At 62.4% G+C, this 23,901-nt stretch overlaps 2 protein-coding genes across 3 annotated transcripts; one reads left to right on the plus strand and one right to left on the minus strand.

Moving 5' to 3' along the window:
- Window positions 1–282: 282 nt before the first annotated feature.
- TMEM79 (transmembrane protein 79) lies at window positions 283–2,740 on the minus strand. Of its 2 annotated transcripts, none has more exons than XM_085209758.1 (4): window positions 2,585–2,740; window positions 1,215–2,039; window positions 866–1,079; window positions 283–680 (listed from the first exon to the last, which is right to left on the minus strand). In XM_085209758.1, exons 2-4 carry the CDS (start codon window positions 1,939–1,941, stop codon window positions 476–478), a joined length of 1,146 nt encoding a protein of 381 aa, XP_085065884.1. In that variant the 5' UTR covers window positions 1,942–2,039; window positions 2,585–2,740; the 3' UTR covers window positions 283–475. The 2 variants fall into 2 exon arrangements, with proteins under 2 accessions (XP_085065884.1, XP_085065885.1); XM_085209759.1 differs by lacking the exon at window positions 2,585–2,740 and adding an exon at window positions 2,493–2,510.
- A 375-nt stretch (window positions 2,741–3,115) lies between these two features.
- On the plus strand, window positions 3,116–22,775 carry SMG5 (SMG5 nonsense mediated mRNA decay factor). Its single transcript, XM_085209749.1, has 23 exons — window positions 3,116–3,428; window positions 7,093–7,191; window positions 7,269–7,392; window positions 8,383–8,539; window positions 10,547–10,636; window positions 11,839–11,928; window positions 12,461–12,539; window positions 12,762–12,887; window positions 13,340–13,408; window positions 14,140–14,348; window positions 14,483–14,620; window positions 15,143–15,844; window positions 17,233–17,402; window positions 17,550–17,625; window positions 18,610–18,785; window positions 19,307–19,465; window positions 19,548–19,607; window positions 19,779–19,938; window positions 20,028–20,118; window positions 20,308–20,382; window positions 20,810–20,948; window positions 21,138–21,239; window positions 21,773–22,775. The coding sequence occupies exons 1-22, from the start codon at window positions 3,352–3,354 to the stop codon at window positions 21,219–21,221; spliced, it is 3,150 nt and encodes a 1,049-aa protein (XP_085065875.1). The 5' UTR covers window positions 3,116–3,351; the 3' UTR covers window positions 21,222–21,239; window positions 21,773–22,775.
- Window positions 22,776–23,901: the final 1,126 nt, after the last annotated feature.

The following is a 23,901-nucleotide window of genomic DNA, read 5'->3' on the forward strand; positions in this document are numbered from 1 at the left end:
GGGCTGTGCGAGGGCCGGCCGTGGCGGCCCAGCTGGAGGAGCTCAGCGCAGAGCTGCAAGGTGCCCCGGTGCGGCAGGACGCCGACTCGTCCCAGCACAGCAACCCCAAACGCGCGGCCGTTGTGCCGCTCCCCGGGGCGGGGCACCCGGCAGACCGGTTTGTGAGGCCGTGCTGAACCTCCGCCAGCAGGAAAGGAGTGGAGGAGGGACGCTGGGTGACGTTGGCTGTGCAACCACCGAGGGCCGGGAGAATCGAACCCCCATCCCCAAAACAGCCGCGGAGCCGGTCAGCTAAAGGCTTTATTGGTCCCAGGAGGAGGTGTGGCAACCCCTGCCCCCTCATCCTGAAGTCACTGATCCTCCTGCTCCCCACCTCACGTGAGCTGCGCTGGGAGTCCCACGGAAGAAGCGCAGCCCTGGGATCTGCCCCCACCCGCCCCCAGGCCCTGCAGGGAGGGCTCAGCCCCGCGCCCGCTCAGCCCCAGTACCGCAGTCTGGCCCTGCTCTGCTGCGAGCTCTCCTCGGGCTTCGCTGTCGCCACGGCCAGGAGGTTCTCAGGCTCCAGGACAAACATGTTGTACAGGTTCCAGAGCAGCATGGCCAGGAGGGGCAGGAAGGTCATGGCGAAGCCGAAGGCGCGGAAGGAGCGTCCGAAGGCGTAGGACAGCCAGTAGGTCAGCCTGCGGGGGGGGCGGGGGGCTCAACCCTGCTCGGGGTGCTGGGCCCAATGAGAGCCTGCTGTGGGAAGCGGGATGGGCGAGGACAGAGCAGCCCTTCCCCGGCGTGGGCCCGGCGAGGTGCTGCTGGAGCAGCACAAAACAAGCAGCTGCCTGTGAGCTGGAGGTGGGGGGAAGGAACCGCTTACCGGGAGATGGCAAAGAGCCCCGTGAAGAGGGGGATGAGCTTGAGCAGCTCCTGCTGGAGGTATGTGGCCAGCACGGCCATGTTGAAGAAGTAGAGGATGAAGAGGTGGACGGACTGGGAGACGTAGGTCCGATGGATCTCCACCTCCCGCTGCAGCTTTCCAAAGGGCTCCAGTGCTGAGGAGCAGAGGCGTGAGATGCCGCTGACGATCATCCCTGGGGGGGAAGAGAGGTGTGCTGGTGAGACACAGCAGGGGGGGAGGAGGGCGGCTGCAAAGAGCTCAGCCCCGGCTCTGCCAGCCACCCCCCGGGGTGACCCCCACCCCGCAGCTCTCGGGCCCAGCAGCTCACCCAGGACGATGGGGACGGTGGCGAAGGCAGCGCAGCGCAGCGTGTAGACCAGCCGTGTGCTGATGGTGGGCAGGAGCGGCGCGTCAAAGGGCAGGAAGACGTAGGCGCCATAAATGAGGCAGGGGCAGAGGAACAGAGCCCCCACCACCGAGGCCACAGCCTTGAGGGTGGCGGTGCTGCAGACCCTGGCACAGGGGCACGGCGGCCCCTCGGCTGGCAGCTTGGCCGCTTGCCCCTCAAAGACCAGCGGGCCCCGGTAACGCGAGGGGCTGGCGGGGAGGAGGGCCTGCTTTGGGAGGATGCTTTTGGGTCCGTCCCTGGGGGGAACACAGCCCCCTCTGCCCTCCTCCCGGGGCTGCGGGGTGGGCTGCTGCTTCTTCTGCTCCCCGGGTGTCTGCTCGATGCAGTGGAGGTCAATGGGCACAAAGACGTGTGCTGCCATCACGGGAAGCCTGGGATCTTCCTCCCCATCAGCCTCAGGGGGGGGGCAGGCAGGAGTTCCCTCTTCAGGGTCATCACGGGCCCCCTCGGGGCTCGAGCGCCTTTTGGTCTCTGTGGCTTCCGGCTGCCCCCGTGCGCCGTGCTGGCGCTGGTCCCACAGCAGAGTGGCATCGGGATCCCCATGGTGATCATCTGGGGCCGGAGGATCCTCGTCGGGGAGGGCCGCCTTCCCCAGCTCCAGCAGAGCCACCTCCTCCAGTGGCAGCGTGGGGTCGGCAGCAGCCATGGGGCGGTGGGCTCGGTGCCGCCAGGGGTTGGGAAGCAGCTCTCCTGTATTTTGGGATGTCGGGACAGAATTAGGCTCCCATCCCCGCTGGCTTCACCCTGTGCAAGAAGAATGGGGACAGGCAAAAAGATGACAGAAATGAGAGACTTGGTGTTACTCGCACGGCCAGGCACCAACAAGGAGTCCCCACCCGCCATGCTGCCAAACAGGGACAGCCGAGGAACTGCCCTCACCACACCAAAACGCCCCAGGGTGTCTGGCTGAGGGAGGGCCGTGCAGCTCCCCGCCAAGCAGCAGCAGATATCGGTACGGATGGACGTGCAGGGAGGCCCACAGCAGGAAGCCAGAGTTCGGCTGAGGGCGGAGGGGTCGGGTTGGCTGCCATTGGCGGCCAAGCGGGGTTCTGGGGCGGGAGGAGCTGCGCAGAGCGGCGCCCTGAGGCACAAATCCTCTGCTCTGGGTCGGGGGTCCCAATCTCTCGGCCCACCCCGCGCCGTGGGATGGGAACGAGGAGAATCCCGCTCCCCGTTTGCTAACGTTCCCCCCCCCACCTCAGAAGGCGCTCATGGCGCGGAGCGGCGCAGGGCCCGAGCTGAGCTCCGTGCTCGGCAGCCCCGATCGCGGGGACGCGGGCGGCACTTACACGGAGCGAAGCTGAGGGCGGCGGGGCCGCGGCCTGCGGAGCGCTCCGAGCCGGCCGAACTCCAACCTGTCGGACAGGTGGGCCGGGCGCAGCGGCCTCACCCAGGCGGGGCCGGGCCCACGGGCGCGGGGAGGGGCTGAGGGCCGGGCCGGGCCTTCCCCGGGCTTTGACGGGCCCGGAGCGCCGCACCCGGCGCTGCTTTTCTCGCTTTGCGGTTTTTTGAGGGGTTTCTCCCTCGTCGGGCCTGCGGGAACGGAGGGCCCCGGCGGGGCGGCCCGAGGGGTTGGGAGGCCGCGGGCGGCCGCATCCCGGCTCCTGGCACGGCCCTCGGAGCGCTGCCGTCGCAGGGAAGGCCCTGCGGCGCCCACGGCGAAACGCGGCCGCGGGAACGGGCGTTCGGCGCCCCGGCTCGACCCCTGAAGGCCGCGCCCATACCGCTCACAGAGTGACGCCGACGCGGCCGCCATCTTTGCCATCACTAAGTATTGGCACGGAACTCTCGCGAGACGAAGCCCCGAAGCCCCGACGCGTCCGCCATGTTGCCAGCACTAAGTGATGGCGCGGAGCGAGCGGAGTTCTCGCGAGGCGACGCCGCGTTTCTCCGGCGTTCCCCGTAATCTCGCGAGAGCTCCGCGGGGCAGGGGGCAGCGGCGCAGCCCTGGCGGCCGAGCGGGGCCGGCGGCCGCCGTTGGTTGGCGGCGATGGCGGCAGACGGGCGCCGCTGAGGGGGCGGAGGGCAGCGCCGAGTCTCGGCCCCGCCGGGCGCCATGAGCCAGGGCGGAGGGACGGGCAGCGAGAGCGGAGAGCCTGAGGCCAAAGTGCTGCACACCAAGCGGCTGTACCGGTGAGGGGGGGCGCATGGGAGGGGGCGGGGCGGTGTGGGGGGGGAGGTAAGACCTGGGGGGGGAGAGGGGGCTGGTGGAAAAGAGGGAGAGTGGGGGGTGTGGGGGGCTTGGGGGGGGAGGGGGGCGATTTAAGGGAGGTGGGGTTTAGGGGAGATGTGGGAGAAGGGCTGTGGGGTTTAGAGGGGATTTAGGGGAAAGGGGCGGGGAGGAAAGGAGAGAAAGGTGGGAGGTTTAGGGGAGGCAGAGAGGGAGGAAGGGGGATTTAGGGGAGGTGGGGGGGATATAAGGGGATTTGGGGGGGTTGCTGGAAAGGGGAGGTGGGATTTAGGGGAGATGTGGGGGAAAAGGGCCGGGGGTTTAGGGGAGGTGGGGTGAAAGGCTGTAGGGTTTAGAAGAGATTTAGGGGAAAGGGGTGGGGGGGAAGGGGAGAAAGGTGGGAAGTTTAGGGGAGGCAAAGGGGGAGGAAGGGGAATTTAGGGGAGGTGAGAGGGAAAGAAGAGGGGATTTTTGTGGAAAGGGGAGGTGGGATTTAGGGGAGACGTTGGGAGAAAAAGTGGGGGATTTAGGGGAGATGTGGGGGAAGGGAGTGGGGATTTAAGGGCGATTTGGGGTGAAGGAAATGTACTGAGGGGAGATGTGGGATGTGGGGGAAGGGGAGATGAGGGGTGGGAAGGGGAAGGAGAGGAGATGTGGGGGAAAGTGGGGAGGGCGGTGGGATTTCAGATGGGAGGTTTGGAGTGAAGGAAACTGGGGGTGAACTTAAGGATGATCCATAGGTGTGGGGGAGGAGATGGGGAGCGGGGGGGGACCCTGGAGGGGTTATGGGGTGTGGGAAAGGAGGGAATATGGAGAAGGAGATGGAGGGATGAAGGGAAGGGTTGGGGAAAGGGGGAAGAAGGTAATGGGGTTCGGGAGAGATCTGGAGGCGAAGAGGAAGGTGACAGATTGAGGGAGATTGGGGTGAAGGAAACTGGGGTCAGGGGGTGTGGGGAAGGAGGTTGGGAAGGAGTGGGAACAAAAGGAGGTGGAGGAGAGAGCGAGGGGGGAGAGGAGGAGGCAGCGGGATCCAAGGAAAGGGTGAGGGGTAACAGGCGATCGGGGTGCATGGGGGACCAGGGAGGTGGGTCAGGGTGTGGGGTGGAGGAAGGAGGATGTGATGGTGAGGGGACACAGGAGGTGGGGTGATGTGGGGGGCTGTGGTGGGGGCGGGATGGCCGTGGGCCTCCTGGGTGGGCTCTGCTCTCTCGCCCTGCTCCGCTCTGCTCCGCTCCCTCTGTCAGTAAAGCAGCGCCGTGGTTGAGTTTCAGAGCGGTGCTGCGGTCTCAGGGATGAGCAGGGGGTGGTAAAGGCAGGAGGCCTTTTCCAGCAGGGCCCATTGGCTTTTGCTTGCTGATGTTGGGCTCATCCTTCCGTCCCTTCCATCCCACATTTCGGTTCGGTGCCTTCCTCGTGGCTCAGGCTCTGTTCTGCTCTCTGTTCCCCCTGGATGCGGGCAGCGATCGCTTCCTGGCGTACCTCTGAACGGTGCCGGAGCATCCCTGCCTGAGCACTGAGGTGGTAGGATGAGGTGAGGGCTTTCTTACAGCAATCTTTGCCGTTTAATTCTTCCTGGCCGGATAAACCTCAGGTTTTACCCCAAAATGAGGCCGTGTGGCCCCATCCCAGGATATCGGGGCAAGGGGAGATGCTCGAGATCAGTTTCTGCACGGCCGAGGAGCACCGGCCTGTTTCCATCCTCAGTTCTTTCAGTAGCCCGGTGCAGGGGGAATAAGGCACCTCTCTTGGCAGCTCTGCTTGCTATTGAGAGATTTGGGCTGTTTGCAAAGGAGCTTCGGATCCTGGGAGAGCTGCAGCAGGCAGCCGAGTTGGCAGCAGAGCTCTGTGTGCAGCTCAACTCTGCTCTTGGTTTTCTTCATCGTTATTTCCCAAGAATTTGGTGCAGCTCTGGGACGTCCAATCATGGCAGGATTCTTCCCTGTATTCCTCCTCTTCTGCCCGGTTCTGTGCAAACAGGGGAGGTTTCAGATACCCTTGGCTGAAGGGCTTTTGAGGTGTGGATGAGCTGCTGTGTTTTCCCTCTGTGAGTCTCCAGTGTTTTGTGCTGGCTTGGTTTTCAGCACGGTTCCTTTGGCATGGCATCAGAATCACATCATAGACTCACAGAATGGCCCAGGCTGAAAAGGATCCTCAGGATCGCCTCATTTCATCCCCACTGTGTGCAGGGCCACCAACCAGCAGCCCAGGCTGCCCAGAGCCACATCCAGCCTGGCCTTGAATGCCTCCATTCCAGCCTCCCCATTGAATGCCCTGGGCATCCACAGCCTCCTTGGGCAACCTGTTCCAGTGCCTCACCACCTCTGGGTGAAAAACTTCCTCCTCATATCCAACCCAAACCTCCCCTGTCTCAGTTGAAAACCGTTCCCCCTTGTCCTGTCGCTATCAGCCCATGTCAGCAGCCGTTTCCCTTCCTGTTTATATGCTCCCTTTGAGAACTGGATGGCCGCAATGAGTTCTCCCCACAGCCTTCTCCTCTCCAACCTGAACGAGCCCGTCTCCCTCAGCCTTCCTTCCCAGGAGAGGTGCTCAGCCTTTGTGAACCCGTCCCAACAGTTCTGTGTCCTTGTGCCGGAGGCGCTGATCTCAGCCCTCTGCTCACAGCCCACCTCGATCCATCGAACAGCCCATCCTCCCAGCGCACACCTCTGCAATTTAGAGGGCAGGATGTGGTGAGGGTCCACGTGAAGGCTTTGCAGAGCTCCAGGTAGATGACATCCATCTGTCTGATGTCTGTCAGTCCATCACAGAAGGCTGTCAGGTGGGTCAGGCAAGGTCTGCCCTCAGTGCTGCACATCTCTCATCACCTCCTCATCTCGTGTGTGCCTCGACATGGCAACCAGGAGGAGCTGCTCCTGCACACAGGTGAGGCTCACCAGCAGGTTAGGGCTGCAGGGAGGGGGCAGCACGCTGCTGGCTCTTGGCCCACTGCCCCCCACCAGCACCCCAAGGTTCTGCAGGCTTCGGTGGCTCATGCTGGGCACGGAGGGTCCCAAAGGAGGAGGCGGATGGTGACGGTGTGTGAGGAGTGGGCTTATTGCCCTCGGGCGTGGGCTGGGTGCTGCCCTCTTGGTACGAAGAGCTCGTTGGACATCTCGTGTTGGATTGTTTTCGTGTTCCTCTGTGCTGGGCGTCACCCCGAGGTCTTTAGGAGCTGCATGTGCAGAACTGAAGGCGTTGGTGGCACACGAGGTGCCGTCCTCCGTCAGGAGCAGGAATTGGTGGAGGTGCGACCTTCCCCATCGTGACTGTTGGAAACAATTCCTCCTTTAGCCTCCCAGCACAACCGAGCGTGCACACGTTAGCGTGTTAATTAATTGCTGAGGTTGGAAGCTGTTGGTGAGCCTGGGGGCCTTTGGGGACGGTGGAGCCTCGGTGGGCACCGAGGAGCAGACAGACGGATGGGTGCAGCAGCCGACCCAAAGCAGAGCCTTCCCTTGGTGCAGCCGTGCTCTGTTCTTCCCCCAGAAGCTTTTCAAAGTAGATTGCACGAAGCAACGAGCGCAGTGCGGTGGGAGGGCGGCAGGTGGGCTCAGGGATTCCACAGCTGGGGAAATAATGGCAGCGAATCGCTGTGCTGACCTGTGCTGCCTGTGCGTCGCTTTGCAGAGCGGTGGTGGAGGCCGTGCACCGCCTGGATCTCATCCTCGGCAATAAGGCGGCGTACCAGGAGGTGTTCAAGCCCGAGAACATCAGCCTGAGGAACAAGTAGGTTGGGCGGGGAGCTCGGGGTGGTGCTGTGTGGGGCTGCCGTGGCTGAAGGCATCGTTCCTTGCTGTCTCCAGGCTGCGGGAGCTGTGCGTGAAGCTGATGTTCTTGCATCCCGTGGATTATGGCAGAAAAGCGGAAGAGCTGCTCTGGAGAAAGGTTTACTATGAAGTTATCCAACTCATCAAGACGAATAAGAAGGCAGGTATCGCGGGGTGGGGTGGGCAGCTGGGCCGTGGGTCAGGCTGAGTTAAGAGGTTCCTCCGCTTGGAGATGTGCTGTGAGCACCAAGCGCTGCTGGGTGCGAGTGGAGCTGACGGCTGAGTTTTCACAGAAGCACAGATGTCAGGGATTGGGAGGGACCTGGAAAGCTCACCCAGCCCAACCCGGGGCAGCAGCACCCGGACCGGGGCACCCAGAGCGCACCCAGGTGGTTGGGAACGCCTGCAGAGGAGACCCCCGCCCCTCTGGGCAGCTCAGTGCCGTCCCCGTCGCCATGAAGGAGTTCTCTCTCACGCTGATGCAGGACCTCCCACGTCCCTGCAGGCACCCACTGCCCCGTGCTGCCGTCGGGTGTCACTGAGAAGAGCCCGGCTCCTCCCGGCGCTCAGCCTTCACAGATGGACCCCATTCATGAGGTCCCCCCTCGGCCTCCTCCACCTGCAGCCCCTCCTCAGCACGGCGATGCTCCGCTCCCTTCCCCATCTCTGTGGCTCTGTGCTGGGCTCTCCAGCCGTTCTCTGCTGCAGTTTTCTTCAGCTGAGGGCAGTAACTCTTCACAGTCGCCGGGGTGGTTTCATTGCGGAGTGCATCCCACCATAACGCGCTCTCTGCCTTCCCAAATTCACGAGGCACGTTTCCTATGTAAAATGAGTGCCAGGATGTTCTGACACGGCTTTGCCGGCACAGATTTCTTTCCCCCCGGCACTGGTGGCACAGAAATACTCCCTCTCCCCATTGTGTGAGGCAGCACGGTGTCCCGCAGCGATCTGGTGGTGGGGATGCCATTAAGCCTCCAGCGAGACGCTTCTGCTGTTCATTTCTTACTTGTCACTGCAGGCATCTTTCCTCCTTAGAAACACAGCAGATAAAGTGCAGCCCAGCAGGGGAGGCACGCTGGGGGTCACAGCAGAGCTGCCTGCTGTCTCGCCTCCTCCACCCGATGACCCCTCGTGGCTTCTCTCTCCGCAGCACATCCACAGCCGCAGCGCCCTGGAGTGCGCCTACCGCACCCACCTGGTGGCCGGCATCGGGTTCTACCAGCACCTGCTGCTCTACATCCAGTCCCACTACCAGCTGGAGCTGCAGTGCTGCATCGACTGGACGCACGTGACGGACCCGCTGATGGGTGGGTGCTCGTGGGGGGCGTCGTGGGCGGCGGCTTTGTATGATTGTGGGGTGGTTGGGGTGGGACGGGGGCTTTAAGGCGGTCCGGTTCCAACTCTGCTGCTGGCAGGGCAGCTCTAGCTGGACCAGACTGCTCACAGCCCCGTCCCGCCAACCTTGAGCGCTTCCAAGGAGGGGGACAACCTGACCCATTATCTCCCCACTCTCGCAGTAAAGCGTTTGTCCCCGATATCTACTCTAAATCCGCCCTCTTCCAGCTTAAAACCATTTCCCCTGTCCTGTTGCTACGTGCCCCTATCAAAAGTCCTTTCCCAGCTTTCCTGTCGGCCCCTTCCAGGTCCTGGCAGGGCTGTAAGGTCCCCCCAGAGCTTTCCCTTACGCAGCTCAGCCTGTCCCCGTTGGGGTGATGCTCCATCCTCACCTCCACGGTGCTCCTCTGGGCCCGCTCTGACAGCTTGGTGTCCTCCTGGTGCTGGGGCTCAGAGCTGGGTGCAGTGCTGCCTGTGGGGGCTTGGGAGAGCAGAGCAGAGGGGCAGATGCCCCTCACCCCGCTTCCCTCAGTGCAGCCCAGATCCCGCCGGCTTTCTGGGCTGGGAGCGCACGCTGCTGGCTCACTCTGAGTCCTCCATCCACCAACACCCCCAGACCCTTCCCCTCAGGGCAGCTCTCTGTGTCTGCGCCTGGCGCTGCCCCGGCCCCGCTGCAGGACGCTGTGCTTGGCCTTGCTGAGCTCCATGAGGTTGGCCGTGCCCTCCTCTGCAGCCTGCCCAGCTCCCTCTGCACTGCTCCCTTCCCTCTGGCGTGTGGCTGCAATTGCTGAGGGTGCATCCAATCCCTCTGTGTCACCTACAGAGGTCAGTGACACCAATGGCAGCTCTGAGTGCAGCCACCCCTCGGGTCCTCCCCTGGGCTGGCCAGTCCAGTTCAGCATCCACGGGATGATCCTTTAGTTCCGTATTTCTCCCGGCCAGCTCCTTAGAACAGACTGAGAGAACACCTCAGGAAGGTCCGTAGGGAAGCGTTTGGTGGTGGCAGCTGTAGATGGGGCTCAGGAGGAACACATGTGGCTGCACAGAGTTAATGAAGACGGGTGGGGGGTGGCTGCTCACCATCAGGCTGTGCTCAGTGTCAGCTCTGCAAGCGTACGGGGCTGCTGGCATCCTCTGTGTCTTGGGGGCGAGGTTGGGTCTCAGAGGCGAGGTTGGGTCTCGGAGGTGAGGGAGCTCCTGTAAGAGAGCAGGCGGTGTCTCAGCAGGGACCCTGCCCTCAGCAGCAGGATGTCTCGTGGCTGGTTCCAGCTCTGCGCTCAGTGTGGCACGGGAGACAAATAGGTAACACGGTCGGTAAGGTGTGACATCGCGCATCCAGACAAGATGGTTGGGGTTTCGGTCCCACTCCTCCAACCTAAGCCAAGAGGAAGGAGCTCCGACTGCGGGCTGATTGATGCCTCCCTCTGGGGTTCCTCTTGAGAGATTTCCATCCTGCAGGAGCTGGGGCAGCAGGCAGCAGCAGGGCTGAGCCTCAGTGCCTCCTTGGTGCTGACCTGGCTGCTCTCCTTTTCCTGGAGGTGGCTGCAGCACCGCTGTACCATCAAGACTTCTATTTTTTCTTCTCCCTTCTCTTCCTTCCTTCTTGCTTGCCCAATCCTAAATCCTGATCCCATCCCGAATGCAAAAAATCTGCTCCACTGCTGATGGTGGGGACACCAGCTCTCCTCCAAATTCTCTCCTCCAAATTCCTCGTTAGCCACACTAACAACGTCAGCCTCTTTCCAGGCATAATTAGCATGTGCTCAGCACGGTGTTTGCGCTGCCACGTGGCTTGTAGGCAGGAGCTGGCTGTTGTTCTCCCATCTCAGCACAGGCAGCCGCCAGCAGCACGATTTGAGCAGATCTTTGGTCACCCAGTGTGACATCAGGTGTCTCAGGCAGCAGTGTGGGCCCCTCGTGTGCCATTCCAGCTGCCTTTCCCCGGTGCTGTGCTGACTTGACGTTTCTCCCACTTGTAGGCTGCAAGAAACCCGTGTCTGCGTCGGAGAAGGAGATGGAGTGGGCGCAGATGGCGTGCCACCGATGCCTGGTTTACCTCGGGGATCTGGGTAAGAGCGTCGCCTGGTGAAGGAACCCCTGGTGTGCACTAAGAGTGGGCACAGTGCTGGGCTCCCCCTGACTGCTGGGGTTCTGTCAGACGGTTTGTTGGTGGCAGAAGGGGCAGCTGAGCTGCGGATGGCAGAAGTGTCGGCTTTGCGCTGCACGCAGCTGTGGTTCTGTGGGTTTCCTTTCCTTTAGTGCCGTTTGTTTGGATGGGGTGGGGTGCAGGATGGCTGCAGAGGCAGAGACGTTTTGTATTGGGCCACCACAGAGCTGTGGGTTTTGTCCTCTTGTGAGGCTGTGTGTCACCCTTGTGATGGCACAGCTGCCGTCCCACCGCCTCCAAGGCGTGTGAGTGTGTCAGGGTGTGGAGACGGGAGGGGAATATCTGTCAAAGAAACCAATCAGCCCTCGGAAGCCTGTCATGGTGCAGAGCCTCCAAGCTCCTGGAGGCTGCTTGGCACTGTGGTGCGTGGACCAGCCTGAGAACCTCTGCAAATAAATGTTGTGTGGGGGTGGGAAGGGCGACGCACCCGGTGGAGGGAGGGGGGTGTGCTCAGCTCGTGGCTGCTGCCAGTGGGGCCCTGCGGGGTGCAGAGTGGTTTCCCATCCTGTCTGTGCCCCAAGGGTCAGTGTGAAACTGCTGGGTGCTGTGCTGCTATCAGTCTGGAGAGAAACTGCACTCCTCTCTGGAAGGGCAGGAGGGGAAGGGGAGGAAGGGCAGGGGAAGGAATAGCAGGGCAGGGAAAGGAAGGGCAGGAGGGGAAGGGAAAGGAGGGGAAAGGAAGGGAAGGACAGGAGGGAAAGGGAAAGGAGGGAAGAGAAGGGCGGGAGGGGAGGGGAAGAGAAGGAGGAGAGGGGAGGGAAGGGGAAGGGAGAGGGAGGAGGGGAAGCGAAGGGAAGGACAGGAGGGGAGGGAAGGGAAGGGAGGGGGAAGGGAAGGGAAGGGGAGGGAGGGGAAGGGAAGGGAAGGACAGGAGGGGAGGGAGGGAAGGGAAGGCGGGAGGGGAGGGGAAGGGAAGGGTGGGAGGGGAAGGGAAGGGGGGAGGGAAGGAAGGGAAGGGGGGAGGGAAGGGAAGGGAGGGGAGGGGAGGGAGGGAGGGGAGGGGAGGGGAAGGAAGGAGGGGAGGGAGGGAAGGGCGGGAGGAGAAGGGAAGGGCGGGAGGGGAGGGGCAGGCGCTGCGCTCTGAGCTGTGTGCTCTGCTTGCAGCCCGCTACCAGAACGAGCTGGCAGGTGTGGACACGGAGCTGCTGGCCGAGCGCTTCTACTACCAGGCGCTGTCTGTCGCGCCGCAGATCGGTGAGTGCGTTGTCCTCCCCGCCACCTTTCCCGTCGCATCGATGGCACTCAGCTCCCTCGTTGTGCCCCTCACCCTGCCACCCCTCCCAGGCCTTCTCCTGGAGAAGCGGTGAGGTGCGCAGGAGGTGGGAGCCCCTCTGATCGGAGGGTGGACGTGGTTCCCAAAAGCCGACTTCTCGGCGCTGCCTTGGCAGCATCTCTGCTGAGCAGTTGGGTCGGGCCGATCCTGGTAGCTGCCAGCCTTCGGCACAGTGAGCTGAGATGGAGCTGTTGAGCGCTGATAAGATGATGTCTGTGCCGAGAGAATGCGGCACGACGGAGCCGAGGCTGTGCCGTTACGAATTAAGAGGGATTGCTTGTTCTGCTTTCCTAGGCAGGAAGGTGTGAAACACAACACAGGGAAAAGGATGGAGCCGTCCAGGCCTTTGTACTGCAGCCTTAGGGCTGGAGGATTGCTGATGCTGCCGGCTTCCCTCCTGTGTGGGTGGGATCTGGAGGATTCTGGTTAATTCTGCCCTCTCTTCTGTGGCAGGCATGCCCTTCAATCAGCTGGGGACGCTGGCTGGGAGCAAATACTACAACGTGGAGGCCACGTACTGCTACTTACGCTGGTGAGTGCCTCTGGGGCCGTAGGGCACAGATCTGGAAGGTGTGTACAAGCTGGAGGCGAAGCTGCGGCGCTGCCTGGAGCGGGGCTGGGAGACGTCAGCAGGAACTGAGGACCCCGGCGCGTTCACACGGCAGCACCGCGTGCCTGTCTCTGTGCTTAGCTGTGAAAACACGAGCAGTTTTGTGGCAGAGCGACCCTCAATGCCTTCTGTTCCCCGTCCCAGCATTCAGTCTGAAGTGTCCTTCGAAGGCGCCTCCGGGAACCTGAAGCGGCTGTACGACAAAGCGGCCAAAATGTACCAGCAGCTGAAGAAGTGTGAGAGCAGGAAGCTGTCCCCCAGCAGGAAGCGGTAGGAGGGCAGGGCAGGGCAGGGCAGAGGGCTCTGGGAAGTGCTCCGTCACCCAGGCCGGGCAGTGAGCGTTCCCCAGACGTGGCTGCCCCCAGTTTAGATCCTCTGCTGCTGGGTTGCGGTTCGTAGGAAAGTGGAGCTCCTTTGGTTTGAGGTTGAGGTGTTTCTCGCTGCCTCCTGGAGCTTTGGCTCTCCAGGGGGGTTCCTGTGGCCAAAAAGCAGAAGGGGGGGATGGTGTGTGTCTCTGTGTGGTGTGTGTGTGTGTGTGTGCTGTGTCTGTGTGTGTGTCTGTGTCTGTGTGTCTGTGGGTGTCGTGTGTCTGTGTGTGTGTGTCTGTGTGTCAGGGCCTATTTTCCAATGGACCCTGCTCTGCCCGTTGCTTGAGCTGTTGGTCCTTTCGGTCTCTGTTACGAGTATCTGCATTACAGCATTTTCTTCTCCATTTCTTTTAGCTGCAAAGACATTAAGAGGCTGCTGGTGAGCTTCATGTACCTACAGAGCCTTCTGCAGCCCAAGAGCAGGTGAGCTTCTGGCAGATCCCATCTTTTGTAATTCAGGGATGGAAGGGAGTGTTCCCTGCAGGGTTTCTGCCCACGTGTCCAAGCCCTGTTGAGCCCCCCAGCCTTGCAGGGAAGGGGAAGGAGTTTGCCCTCCACAGGAGTTCTTCCCTTCTTAAGCCAGCAGATGCTTTTCTCCTGGCGAGCGCTGAGTTGGGCCTGCAGTGTGGCCCAGGGTTGCACCATCTGTAGCACACAGCGCTGCGCGTTGTCTTTGGAAACCTCTCACCAGATGGCAGCAGGACCCGATTGTGTCAGAGCAAAGGGAAATTTCAGTAAAACAGAAAGTGCTTTGGGGATCTGAGAGTTCCAGGAGCTGGAGAAATGCGAGGGGTGGGTTTCCTGGGTTGGTTGGTGGCCCTGAGATGCGCACGGGAGGACCGCGCTCCCATGCCGGTGTGCAGCCGGGGCAGTGGGCAGCGAGCAGCACCCCCAGATCTCTTTGTAACCCCTCTGTGCAGGTGCTCTGGTTGTTGTTTCTCTTTATCTGAGCAGCTTTGGAGAGGAGAACATCACGGTTCGTCCCTCTTCCAGGACCCGCTGCTGCCTGCAGCGCGTGCTCCGTCGCTCTGTGCTGCGCAGCGTGAAGGAGAGCCCACGTGCGGCTGCGGCCGGCCCTGGGTGCTGCCATGCAGGCACTGCTGGCAGTTTGGCTCTCAGGCAGTAACGTCGGTTTCTTTTTTCTCCCTGCGAAGCTCTTTGGATTCTGAGCTGACGTCTCTGTGCCAGTCCGTGCTGGAGGATTTCAACCTGTGCTTGTTCTACCTGCCTTCCCCTCCCAACCTGAGCTCAGTGAGCGAGGATGAGGAGGAGTACGAGAGCGGCTACTCCTTCCTTCCCGACCTGCTCATCTTCCGCATGGTGATCATCTGCTTCATGAGCGTGCACAGCCTCAGGCGTGCGGGTGAGCGGTGCTTTGTTGGGACACCCGGACGCTGGGCGATGGGAGCGGGGCCGTGCAGCGCTGCGGGGCGGGAGCCGCCTCAGCCGGGTGCTGGGTGAGCCGGTGCCCCCGGCCTCACGGCGCTGTCCTTGCAGGCTCCAAGCAGTACAGTGCGGCCATTGCCTTCACGCTGGCCCTCTTCTCTCACCTCATCAACCACGTCAACATTCGCCTGCAGGCGGAGCTGGAGGAAGGGGAGAACCCGGTGCCGGCGTTCCGCAGCGATGGCGCAGGTCGGTGTGGACGTGCTCTCCCCACATTCCTGCCCCTGGGGGGGCGCCTTCAGTTTGTGGCGGAGCTCATTAGGCACAGAACAAAACCGTCGAGCCTTTCCCCCTCCAAAGAGTCAGTTTGTAGCCCCTCACAAAATGCAAGGCTGGCTTCTCTTGGCCAGCAGCAGCAGCCATTGATTCTTTGTTGCCGGCTGAATGCAGCTGGCCCAATTTGTGCTCCCGCCCTGCAGGGTGGATGGTTTGGCTCTCAGGGAAGGCAGGGGAGGAGGTGGGAGATCTCGGTGTGTTCTTGTCAGCCTTCAGTACTGATGCTGTCTGAACTGAACACAGCAGCGCGGCCCGGGCTGCGGGAGCCCAAAGGAATCTGGGCTGCCCGAAATCCCTGAGCTCCTTCAGAGGGCGATTCCTTCGCAGGGCTCTGTGCGATGGGAGCGGCGGCGGAACCTGCTGCTCGGAGCGGGAGGGAGCTTGTGTGGAACGGCGCACTTTTCTGACCGTGCTTCTCACTTCCCACGCCCGCAGATGAGCCGGAGCCGCAGGAGCCCCTCAGCGCCACGGAGAAGGAAGGTGAGGCAGAGCTGCCCAATCACCACCCCAGGGAGGAGGAACGGAAACACGACTGCAAGAAAAGCAAGAAATACTCACGGCTTTCCTGCCTGCGCCGCCGCCGGCACCCGCAGAAGGCGGATGAGAGCGACCTGAGCGAGGGCTTCGACTCCGACTCCAGCCAGGGCTCCACGAAGGGCAGCGACGGCTCCGAGAGCGGCTCAGAGAAGAGCGACGAGGAAGCAGAGGCCGCTTTTGACGTGGAGACGGACTCTGACATGAACAGCCAGGAGTCGCGGTCCGACCTGGAGGACATGGAGGACGAGCCGGGCAAGGAGGGCAGCGAGCGAGGCCAGAGCGGGGCCGGGGAGGGCCTAAAAAACGGCGTGGATGGCAGCGGGTCGGGGGACTGCAAGAACACGAGCGGCTCTAAAATGGAGAGTGCGGATCCAGCCATAAACGGGCCCGTGTCCCTGAGCGCCAGCGACGCCAGCATCGCCAGCAACCTGCAGGCCATGTCCACGCAGCTCTTCCAGACCAAGCGCTGCTTCCGCTTGGCCCCCACCTTCAGCAACATCCTGCTGAAGCCCAGCGCTGAGCCGCCCGCCTCGAAGGGCAGCTTGGATGGCAAGCCCTGCATCAACGGCGATGTGGAGAAGCCCAGCTCGGCGGAGCAAGGTAAGGAGCCACACGTGCTGTGCCTCTGCGCTGCGAGCTGCGTGCTCACAGCCGTCTGCTCACATGAAGAGGTGCAGCATGAATCTCACGGGCAGTGATGGGGCGTGGGGGATCGGATCTAAGGTGAAGGTTTGGCTGGGATGTCGGGGGAAGCTCTTCAGAGAGAGGCTGCGGGTGCCCCATCATCCCTGGGCCGTTCAGGACCAGCTGGGCTGGTAGCAGATGTGGAGGTTGGGGCAGGGGTGGGAGCTCGGCAATCCTTGGGCTCCCTTCCAAGCCGACCGTCCTGTGATCCCGCGAGAGCTGTCGGGTTTGAGGCGGTGCCCCTGCAGCGCAGGCCTCGGCTGGGGGTTTCCTGGAGGAGAAACCCCCTGCAGCCCGGTGCCCCCAACGCCTGAGCAGAGCAGAAGGCTGCAGGCAGCCGTAATTCCAGCCGAGCCCCTCTGATAGCTCCGAGGGGAGTCCCGAAGCCGCTGGAAGTGTTCCTCCTGCCCACGGGCAGTCTGCCATCAGACACAGAGAAGCAGTGCAGGTGCAATCCAGGATGTTCTCCATCAGCTGTGTGAGTGTGGAGCGAGGGCTGTGTGCTGTGTGCAGATGTGCAGTAGGTGATGCTGTGAGTTCTGTCCCACCGTGAGCTGCTGCTGCTAAGGAAGCTACTGGGGGGAACCGGGTGCAAAGGGGAGCTGATGCACAGCACCGTGTGTTTCACTGAAACCACGTTCGTTGTTCCTGCCTGCAGTCTGTTCCTCTGTGCACCCTGTGGCCAAACTGCAGCTCGGGGTGTGGAGGGGCAGCGCTGACGTCTGTGGCTCTGCCTCACGGCCACTCGGGTGGATGGGGGAAGGAAGGAAGGAAGCTGGTTGTGCTCTGCGCAGCGCTTTCCTTTATGCATTCAGTGGGACGTGCAGACGTTACAGAGCTGGAAATGTTGATGGAATAGCCCAGCTGTCTGATGGATGAAGTGACTGCGGGGCTCAGCCGTTCCATGTGTGGATGGAGCTGGGTGCTGAGAGGTGTCCCAGGGGTCGGTGCTGGGGTGAAACTCTTCGTATCTCCATTGGTGACATTGGCAGTGGGGCTGAACCCTCAGCAGTTTGCAGATGGCGCTGAGCTGTGGGGTGCAGTGATGCAGCAGAGGGACCTGGGCTGTGGGCCCAGGGGAACCTCATGGAGGTTCAGCAAATCCGAGTGTGGGGTTGGGGCAGGCTCCCGTTACCACCGTGAGCTGCAGTGTCTCCATGCACTGCAGGGAACGGGGCCCTCAGAGGTCCCTTCCAACCCTAAGGGTTCTGTGATGGTTCTGTGATGCCTCACACCCAGCGCTGCTCTCCTGCTGCGCAGCCTTGCTCCTCCAGAGGCTTCATGCTCTTCTCCTCCTTTCCCAGACAACGTGTCTGACTCCGAGGAGAGCGTGTTGAGCACCAAGTCGTGCAGGAACGAGAGGTCCCTGCAGGAGAAGCTGGAGATTGTGAGCAACGAGGGGCTGCTGCTCACCGTCAAGGTGTTCCTGGACTGGCTGAGGACAAACACAGACTTCATCATCATGTGTGCTCAGGTGGGGGAGGCTCTGGGCTTTGAGCCTCAATAAACATGGTGAAATTTGTGCCGTTTTAAGGCATTTTGGGGTCTGTGGGAAAGCCCGAGTGAGCTGGTTGTGGCGTGCAGCCCTCCTCATGTTTTCTGTGGCTTCTTGTTCCTGCAGAGCTCCCAGAGCCTATGGAACAGGCTGTCTGTGCTCCTCAACCTGCTGCCTTCTGCTGCCGACCTGCAGGAGTCAGGTATGGAGAAGGGCAGCACAGCACAGTGCTCCTTTCTGCCTGCAGCCCTTTGCTTACGAGCACGGCAGGGGGGACCTCTTCCACATGTCACAGAGTCACAGAACGGCCAGGGTTGGAAGGGACTCAAGGACCACGAAGCTCCAACCCCCCACCACACAGGGCCACCAACCTCCACGTCTCACAGCAGCCCAGGCTGCCCAGGGCCCCATCCTTGCTGCCCTCGAACACCTCCAGGGATGGACGGGGATCCACAGCCTCTCTGGGCAGCTGTTCCAGCACCTCCCCACTCTCCCAGCAAACAACTTCCCCCTGACAGCCAGCTGAAAGCTGCCCTCCCTCCACTTCCAGCCATTCCCCTCGTCCTGCTCTCATCTCCCCTTCCCAAGAGCTGCCTCCCCTCCTGTTTGTGGCTCCCTTGAGGTCCTGCAGGCTGCACTCAGCTCACCCCCAGCCTCCTCTTCTCCAGCTGAACGAGCCCAGCTCCCCCAGCCTGGCTTTGCAGGGAGGTGCTGCAGCCCCCCGCTCATCTCTGTGCTCCTCTGGACCCTCTCCAACAGCTCCCTGTCTCTCCTGCCCTGGGTGCCCCAGCCCTGGGCGCAGTGCTGCAGATGGGGCCTCACAAAGCAGAGCAGAGGGGGACGATCCCCTCCCTGTCCCCCTGCCACCCCTCTGCTGCTGGAGCCCAGGATCCCGTCTGCTTTCCGAGCTGCAATCCCACCCTGCTGGCTCACGTTCAGCTTTTCATCCCCCAGGACCCCCAGGTCCTTCTGTGCAGGGCTGCTCTCAAGTGCTGCTCCTTCCATTCTGTGTGGATGCCTGGGATTCCTCCGGCCCAAGTGCAGAACACTTTGTCGTGTTATTCTCTGCTCAAACCCCCCTGTGGCCAAACCCCAGCCCCTGAGCAGCAGCTCTGTGCACCCATCGCGTTCTGTCCCCACACGCTGGGCTCTGTGCTGACCTGATGCTGTGCTCCCTCGTGCTCAGGGCTGGAGCTGTGTAAGGAGGTGAGGGAGGTGCTGAGCGGCGCCGAGCTGCCGGAGCTGCGTGCCAACCTGCTGCTCCCCGAGGACGTGGCCCTGCGAAATCTGCCCCCTCTGAGGAACGCGCACAGGAGGCTGAACTTCGAGCAGGACCGCCCCGTCTTCTCAGCAGTGGAGGAGGTGAGCCGGGCGGATCCCAAATCTCGGTGCGTGTGCCTCACTGGGGTCCTTTCCCACAAAGCAGAGCCCGGCTGCTTCCAGTCTGAGCCTGAGCTCAGGTGGGTGCCAAAGCCATCTACGCATCCCGGAGAAGCAGCGTGCTGTCCCGTCAGAACCTCTGGGGAGGGAAGGATGGGGAGCATCCCAATGTCTTTGGCTTAAGGGCGCTGCTCTGAGCTGCGACGTGGGGACCACGCTTAGTAAATCGCAGCCCAGAGCTCCAGCAGTGTCACATCCCACGTCACCTCCTGTCATCCTCACCCAGACCCTAAGGAGAGGAGCGCACGTCCCCAGAGCAGTGTGCAGGCGGTGCTTCCCTCTGCTCCTCCTGGCACGGATTTCCAGGCAGAGCCCTGCGGTGTTCTCTGCCTCTTCCTTGAGCTTTGGCAGCTCCGACCACAAACTCTGTGCTGCCTGCGGGCTCCCTGCGCGTCGCTCCCATTTTCACCAGGGATGTTTCCCCTGTTTCTGTGCGTCTGCAGTCCGTCGTTCGGATCTGCTGCATCCGGAGCTTTGGGCACTTTGTCACGCGGCTGCAGGGCAGCATCCTGCAGTTCAACCCGGAGCTGGGGATCTTCATCAGCATAGCGCAGTCGGAGCAGGACAGCGTGGTGCAGCAGGCCCAGGCCCAGTTCCACATGGTGAGCTGCCCCATGCGCCCTTCCCACCCCGTCCCTCGTGCCGTTGTTGTGCTGATTGATGGAGCTTTGTTTCCGTGGCCAGGCCGCAGAGGAGGCTCGTCGGAACCGGCTGATGAGAGACATGGCTCAGCTCCGCCTGCAGGTAGGGAGGGGTGGGACGGGATGGGATGAGGGAGAGCCGCGCTCCGCAGAGACGGGTGCGACACAGCAGGCCGTCCCCAGCTCTGCTCTGTGTGCCGGGGGCCGGAGGGTAAAACTTTACCCTCTGGGTCACAGCCTGGAGGCAAAGGCAGCATCCCTGCGTGTCTTTCAGCTGGAGGTGTCTCAGCTGGAGGGCAGCCTGCAGCAGCCCAAGGCGCAGTCGGCCATGTCTCCGTACCTCGTGCTGGACGCGCAGGCGCTCTGCCAGCACCTGGCCGTGGTCAAGCAGCTGGCCGGCAGCGGGAGGTTCATCATCATCATCCCGCGGGCAGGTGTGGGAGCTCTGCGTGCCTCCCTCCTGGAGATGTGGAGCTGTGCAGGGGCGCAGCCTCACCCCGCTGCTCTTTGTGCGTCCTTTCAGTGATCGACAGCTTGGATTTCCTCAAGAAGGAGAACGCCGGCGCCCGGGACGGCATCCGCTATCTGGAGGCGGAATTTAAGAAGGGAAACCGGTGAGGATGGGGGAGCAAACTGCAGAGTAACTCTTGCTGAAGGGCTGGGGGCTCTGCCAGCACCCCTCTGAGGCGCTGCTGGGGGGTTTGTGGGGGTTTGCGGGGCTGAGCGGAGGCAGAGGAGCTGCTGCGGAGCTCTGGCTCTGTTTGTGGGACGCTTTGAGCTCAGCCACTCTCCTCTTTCCTTAGGTACATCCGTTGCCAGAGAGACGTCGGGAAGAGCTTTGAGAGGCACAAATTGAAGAGACAAGACTTGGATGCGTGGTAAGCGAGAGGCAGCAGAGGAGCGGTCGTAGGATCACAGGACGATCGGGTTGGAAGGGAGCCCAAGGATCGCCGAGCTCCCACCCCTGCCCCAACCTCCACTTCTGCTACCAGCCCAGCTGGTCCTGAACGGCCCAGGGATGATGGGGCACCCGCAGCCTCTCTCTGAAGACCCCCATCTCATTCCCCCGACATCCCAGCCAAACCTTCCCTCCTTCCCCTGAGATCCGTTCCCCCATGTCCCATCACCTGAGGAAAAAGTCAGTTCCCCTCCTGCTGGCGATTGCTTTTTAAGTACCGAAGGCTGCAGTCAGGTCACCCCGCAGCCTCCTCTTCTCCGGCCCCATCTCCCCTGGGTGTATTGGGAGCCATTTGTGCAGGGAAGCCATCTCTCCTCCATCTCTCATCGGTTCCATCTGCGTGGCAGGAACCTCTATAAGATCCTGGACAGCTGCAAGCAGCTGACGGTGTCCCAGAGCAGCGGGGATGACGACACCACAGGGATGGTCACCATCATCACAGGCTTCCAGCTGGAGGACCCCAGCGCGCTCTCGGCGCCCATGCAGGTCGGTCATGTGGCTGTGCTGAGCCCCTGCAAGCTGCCTGGTTGGCTTTGGGGGCTTGGATGCTTTGTGCTGGGTTCCACAAACTCAGTTTGGAGCTGGGAGCCCCTACCCGATAGGTGGGAGCCCCTTGGCCGTGCTGGGAGCCCCGGGCCCTTTGCTGTGTGCCATCTGGGTGCTGCTTTCTTGCAGTCTGCCATCCAAGCAGCCGCCAGCGCCAGCGTGGAAGTGAAGAACATCCTGGAGTTCTACAAGCAGTGGAAAGAGATGGGCTGATGTTCAGCGGGGCGTCAGGTTGGTGCGGCTGCCATGGAGCTGTAGGGCTGGCTCGGGACCCCAGGAGCATCACATTGCAACCCCTCTGCCACTGCACGGCCCCCATCTCCTCATCTGAAGCTCCGTCTGCCCGTTGTCTCCCCCTTCTCGCAGTGCATGGTGTGTCGAGTCAAGGAAAGGGAAACGGGCGGTACTTGGGCCCGAAACAGCAATAACAAAAAAACCACCTCCAAAAATTAAAGCAGAAAATAATAATAGTAAGGGAGTGGGGGAAAAGGGAAAACCCAACCACTGGGCTCAGCACACAGCACACCCCCAGCCCAGGGTTTTCCCCCTTCCCTCCATTGTTTTACATGGATGTGTCTTCAGGCGGAGATCCTTCGGGGTTTTGGGGAGAGGAAAGGAGGCGACGTGGTGGGGAGGGGGGAACTGGTGATAGAACTGCACTTTTGGGGACAGCTCTTTATTCCCCCCCCGGGAGCCTCCAGGGAGCGGTGGTGGGGTCTCTACCCCCCCTCTCCCCCCCTCAGCCCCTCCCACCCCTCTCGCAGCGTTCAGCCCCGGAGAGCAGAGCGGAGCTGCCGGAGGGGGATGGAGAGCAGCGTGGGATCGGCCGCCGCTTCGGCTCCCAACGCAGGGATGGATGGGAGCAGCGGGCGCCTGCAGAAGGATCCGCCGCCTCTTTTCTTGGTTTTTTCCTTTCGGTTTTTTTCCTTTTTTTTTTTTTTTTTTTTCTTTTTGTTGTGGCTGAAATCCTCACCGTGAGGTTTGCAGAGGGGGGATGGAGGATCCCGGAGCCGTCCTCCCTTCTGCTGTGAGACCACCGTGTGTGTGGGGGGGGGGGGGCACAGCTCAGACCCCTGGAGCCCCTCCTCACAGCTCCGCGGGGGTCGAGCTGCCGAGCCCAGCGCTCGGAGAGAGGCAGGGAGCGCTCAGCGTGCGGCGCTGGGGAGCTGCGCCCCATCGGGGACCTCGCGGGGCTCCAGAAGAGCAGCGCCCCGCGCGAGGGATCTCGGAGCTCCAAAGCCCGATTCCCCACGCGAAGGACTCGCAGCGCAAGCGGAGCGCTTCCCCGTGTGAAGGCCCCCTCCGAGCTCCAAGAGGAGGACGTCTCCACGTGAAGGACCTCTTCCATCTCCAGGAGCCCGGTTCCCCCCCGAAGGACCCTCGCAGCTCCAGAAGAGCGGCTCCCCACGCCAGGGGCCCCGGAGCTCCATCCCGCCTGCACCCAGTGCAGCCGTGGGGCAGCGGGAGCAGCACTGCAGCGCATCCCTCTGTGGCACGGCTCCCAGCAGCTCGTCTCCAGCGGGTGAGCTGCAGCAGAGTGCAAAGTCCCGCAGCAGCAGTGTGAACTGCAGCGGCGCTGCAAGCTCCTGTAGCAGCAGTGTGAACCCCTGCACAGCAATGCAAACTGCAGCAGCGTTGGGAGCGCCGTGCAGGCAATCAGCGCGACGTTGCTGCAGGCGTTTCCCCCCAGCCCGCGTTGCACCCAGCGTTCGGGTTCCTTCCTTTCAGGTAAAGCCCCAGCACGCAGCCCGGGCTGCTGCCCCCGTTTCCATGGCGTTGGGTCACAGCTGCGCCGTGGGGCTGAGGTGGGAGCCGAGGGACCCCCGTGGGTTCTGCGTTCCGTTTTGCAGCTCTGTGCTGCTCTTTTTTTGTCCCAGCTTTGTTTGCTGGGGCAGAGGAGCAGCCAGCGCTGTGCTGGGGCTGTGAGCCGTGTCCCCCCGGCGCTGTGCTCGGCGCTGCGTCCCTCGCAGCAGTTTGGGATCAGAGCTTGGAGGGTTGCTGGTCTGCACTCCTTGGGGTCCCGCGGTGGCAGCCTGAGGGCCGCCCCAAAAAGCCGTTGCTGCGTTTGTCCCCATCCCTCCGTGCCCCCTTTGGGTGGGGGGATGGCCGTGTGGCCACAAAGGAGAGGAAGAAACCTTCAGAGCGGTGCTGGAATGTTAAACTGCACCGTGCCAGCGTGTGTGTAGGGGGGGGGGCTGCAGCTTTCTGAGACCCCCAACCCCACCCCTGCCCCTCTGGGACGGGCAGATGGAGGTGGGGGGGGGAGGAGGTGGGCACTGATGGCGGCCGCAGCCCCACGTTGTGCTGAGCTGAGCTGTGCTGCGCCCACTCTGCACTCAGGACTCGGCTGTGGGCCCCCCCCCCCCCCCCCCCCCCGATGCTATGGGGAGCAGAGCAAAAAATGGGGCAGGGGAGGGGAAAGAAGGCGGCTGCAATGCTGCTCGAAATGCACCGTGTGTTTGCTGCGCTTTGGTTTGCTTTCCCTTTTCCTTACGCTGAGCTCGGTGTTCGTCGTTCCTCCCTGCTATGGGGGGGGGGGGTGGGCGGGGGGCTGTGGAAGCCCTCAGGCTGCACTGCATCCCCCGGCTCTGGGAACCCACAGATGAACTGCAGCTCTATGAAAGGGGGTTGGCTGGGGGGGGCTAAGGGAAATTGAGGGGGACTGGAGGGGGGGGGTCCTGGGGGGGATTTGGGGGCCGTGGGGGCGTTTTGGAGGTGACTGAAGGGTCCTGGGGGGGGGAGGGGATGGGGGTCTCCCCGTTCTGCCAGTGGGGTCCCAGCGTCCCTGGTGAGGTTGAGGGGTCTTGGAGCCAGGCAGCCCCACTGACCCTATGGGGCTGAGCTGCAGTGCTGATGCCCCCAGTGCAACAACAGACCACCCCCCCCACACACA

Source organism: Meleagris gallopavo, chromosome 27, assembly GCF_905368555.1.
Source record: "Meleagris gallopavo chromosome 27, MGAL_WU_HG_1.1, whole genome shotgun sequence".
NCBI classification, from domain to species: domain Eukaryota; kingdom Metazoa; phylum Chordata; class Aves; order Galliformes; family Phasianidae; genus Meleagris; species Meleagris gallopavo.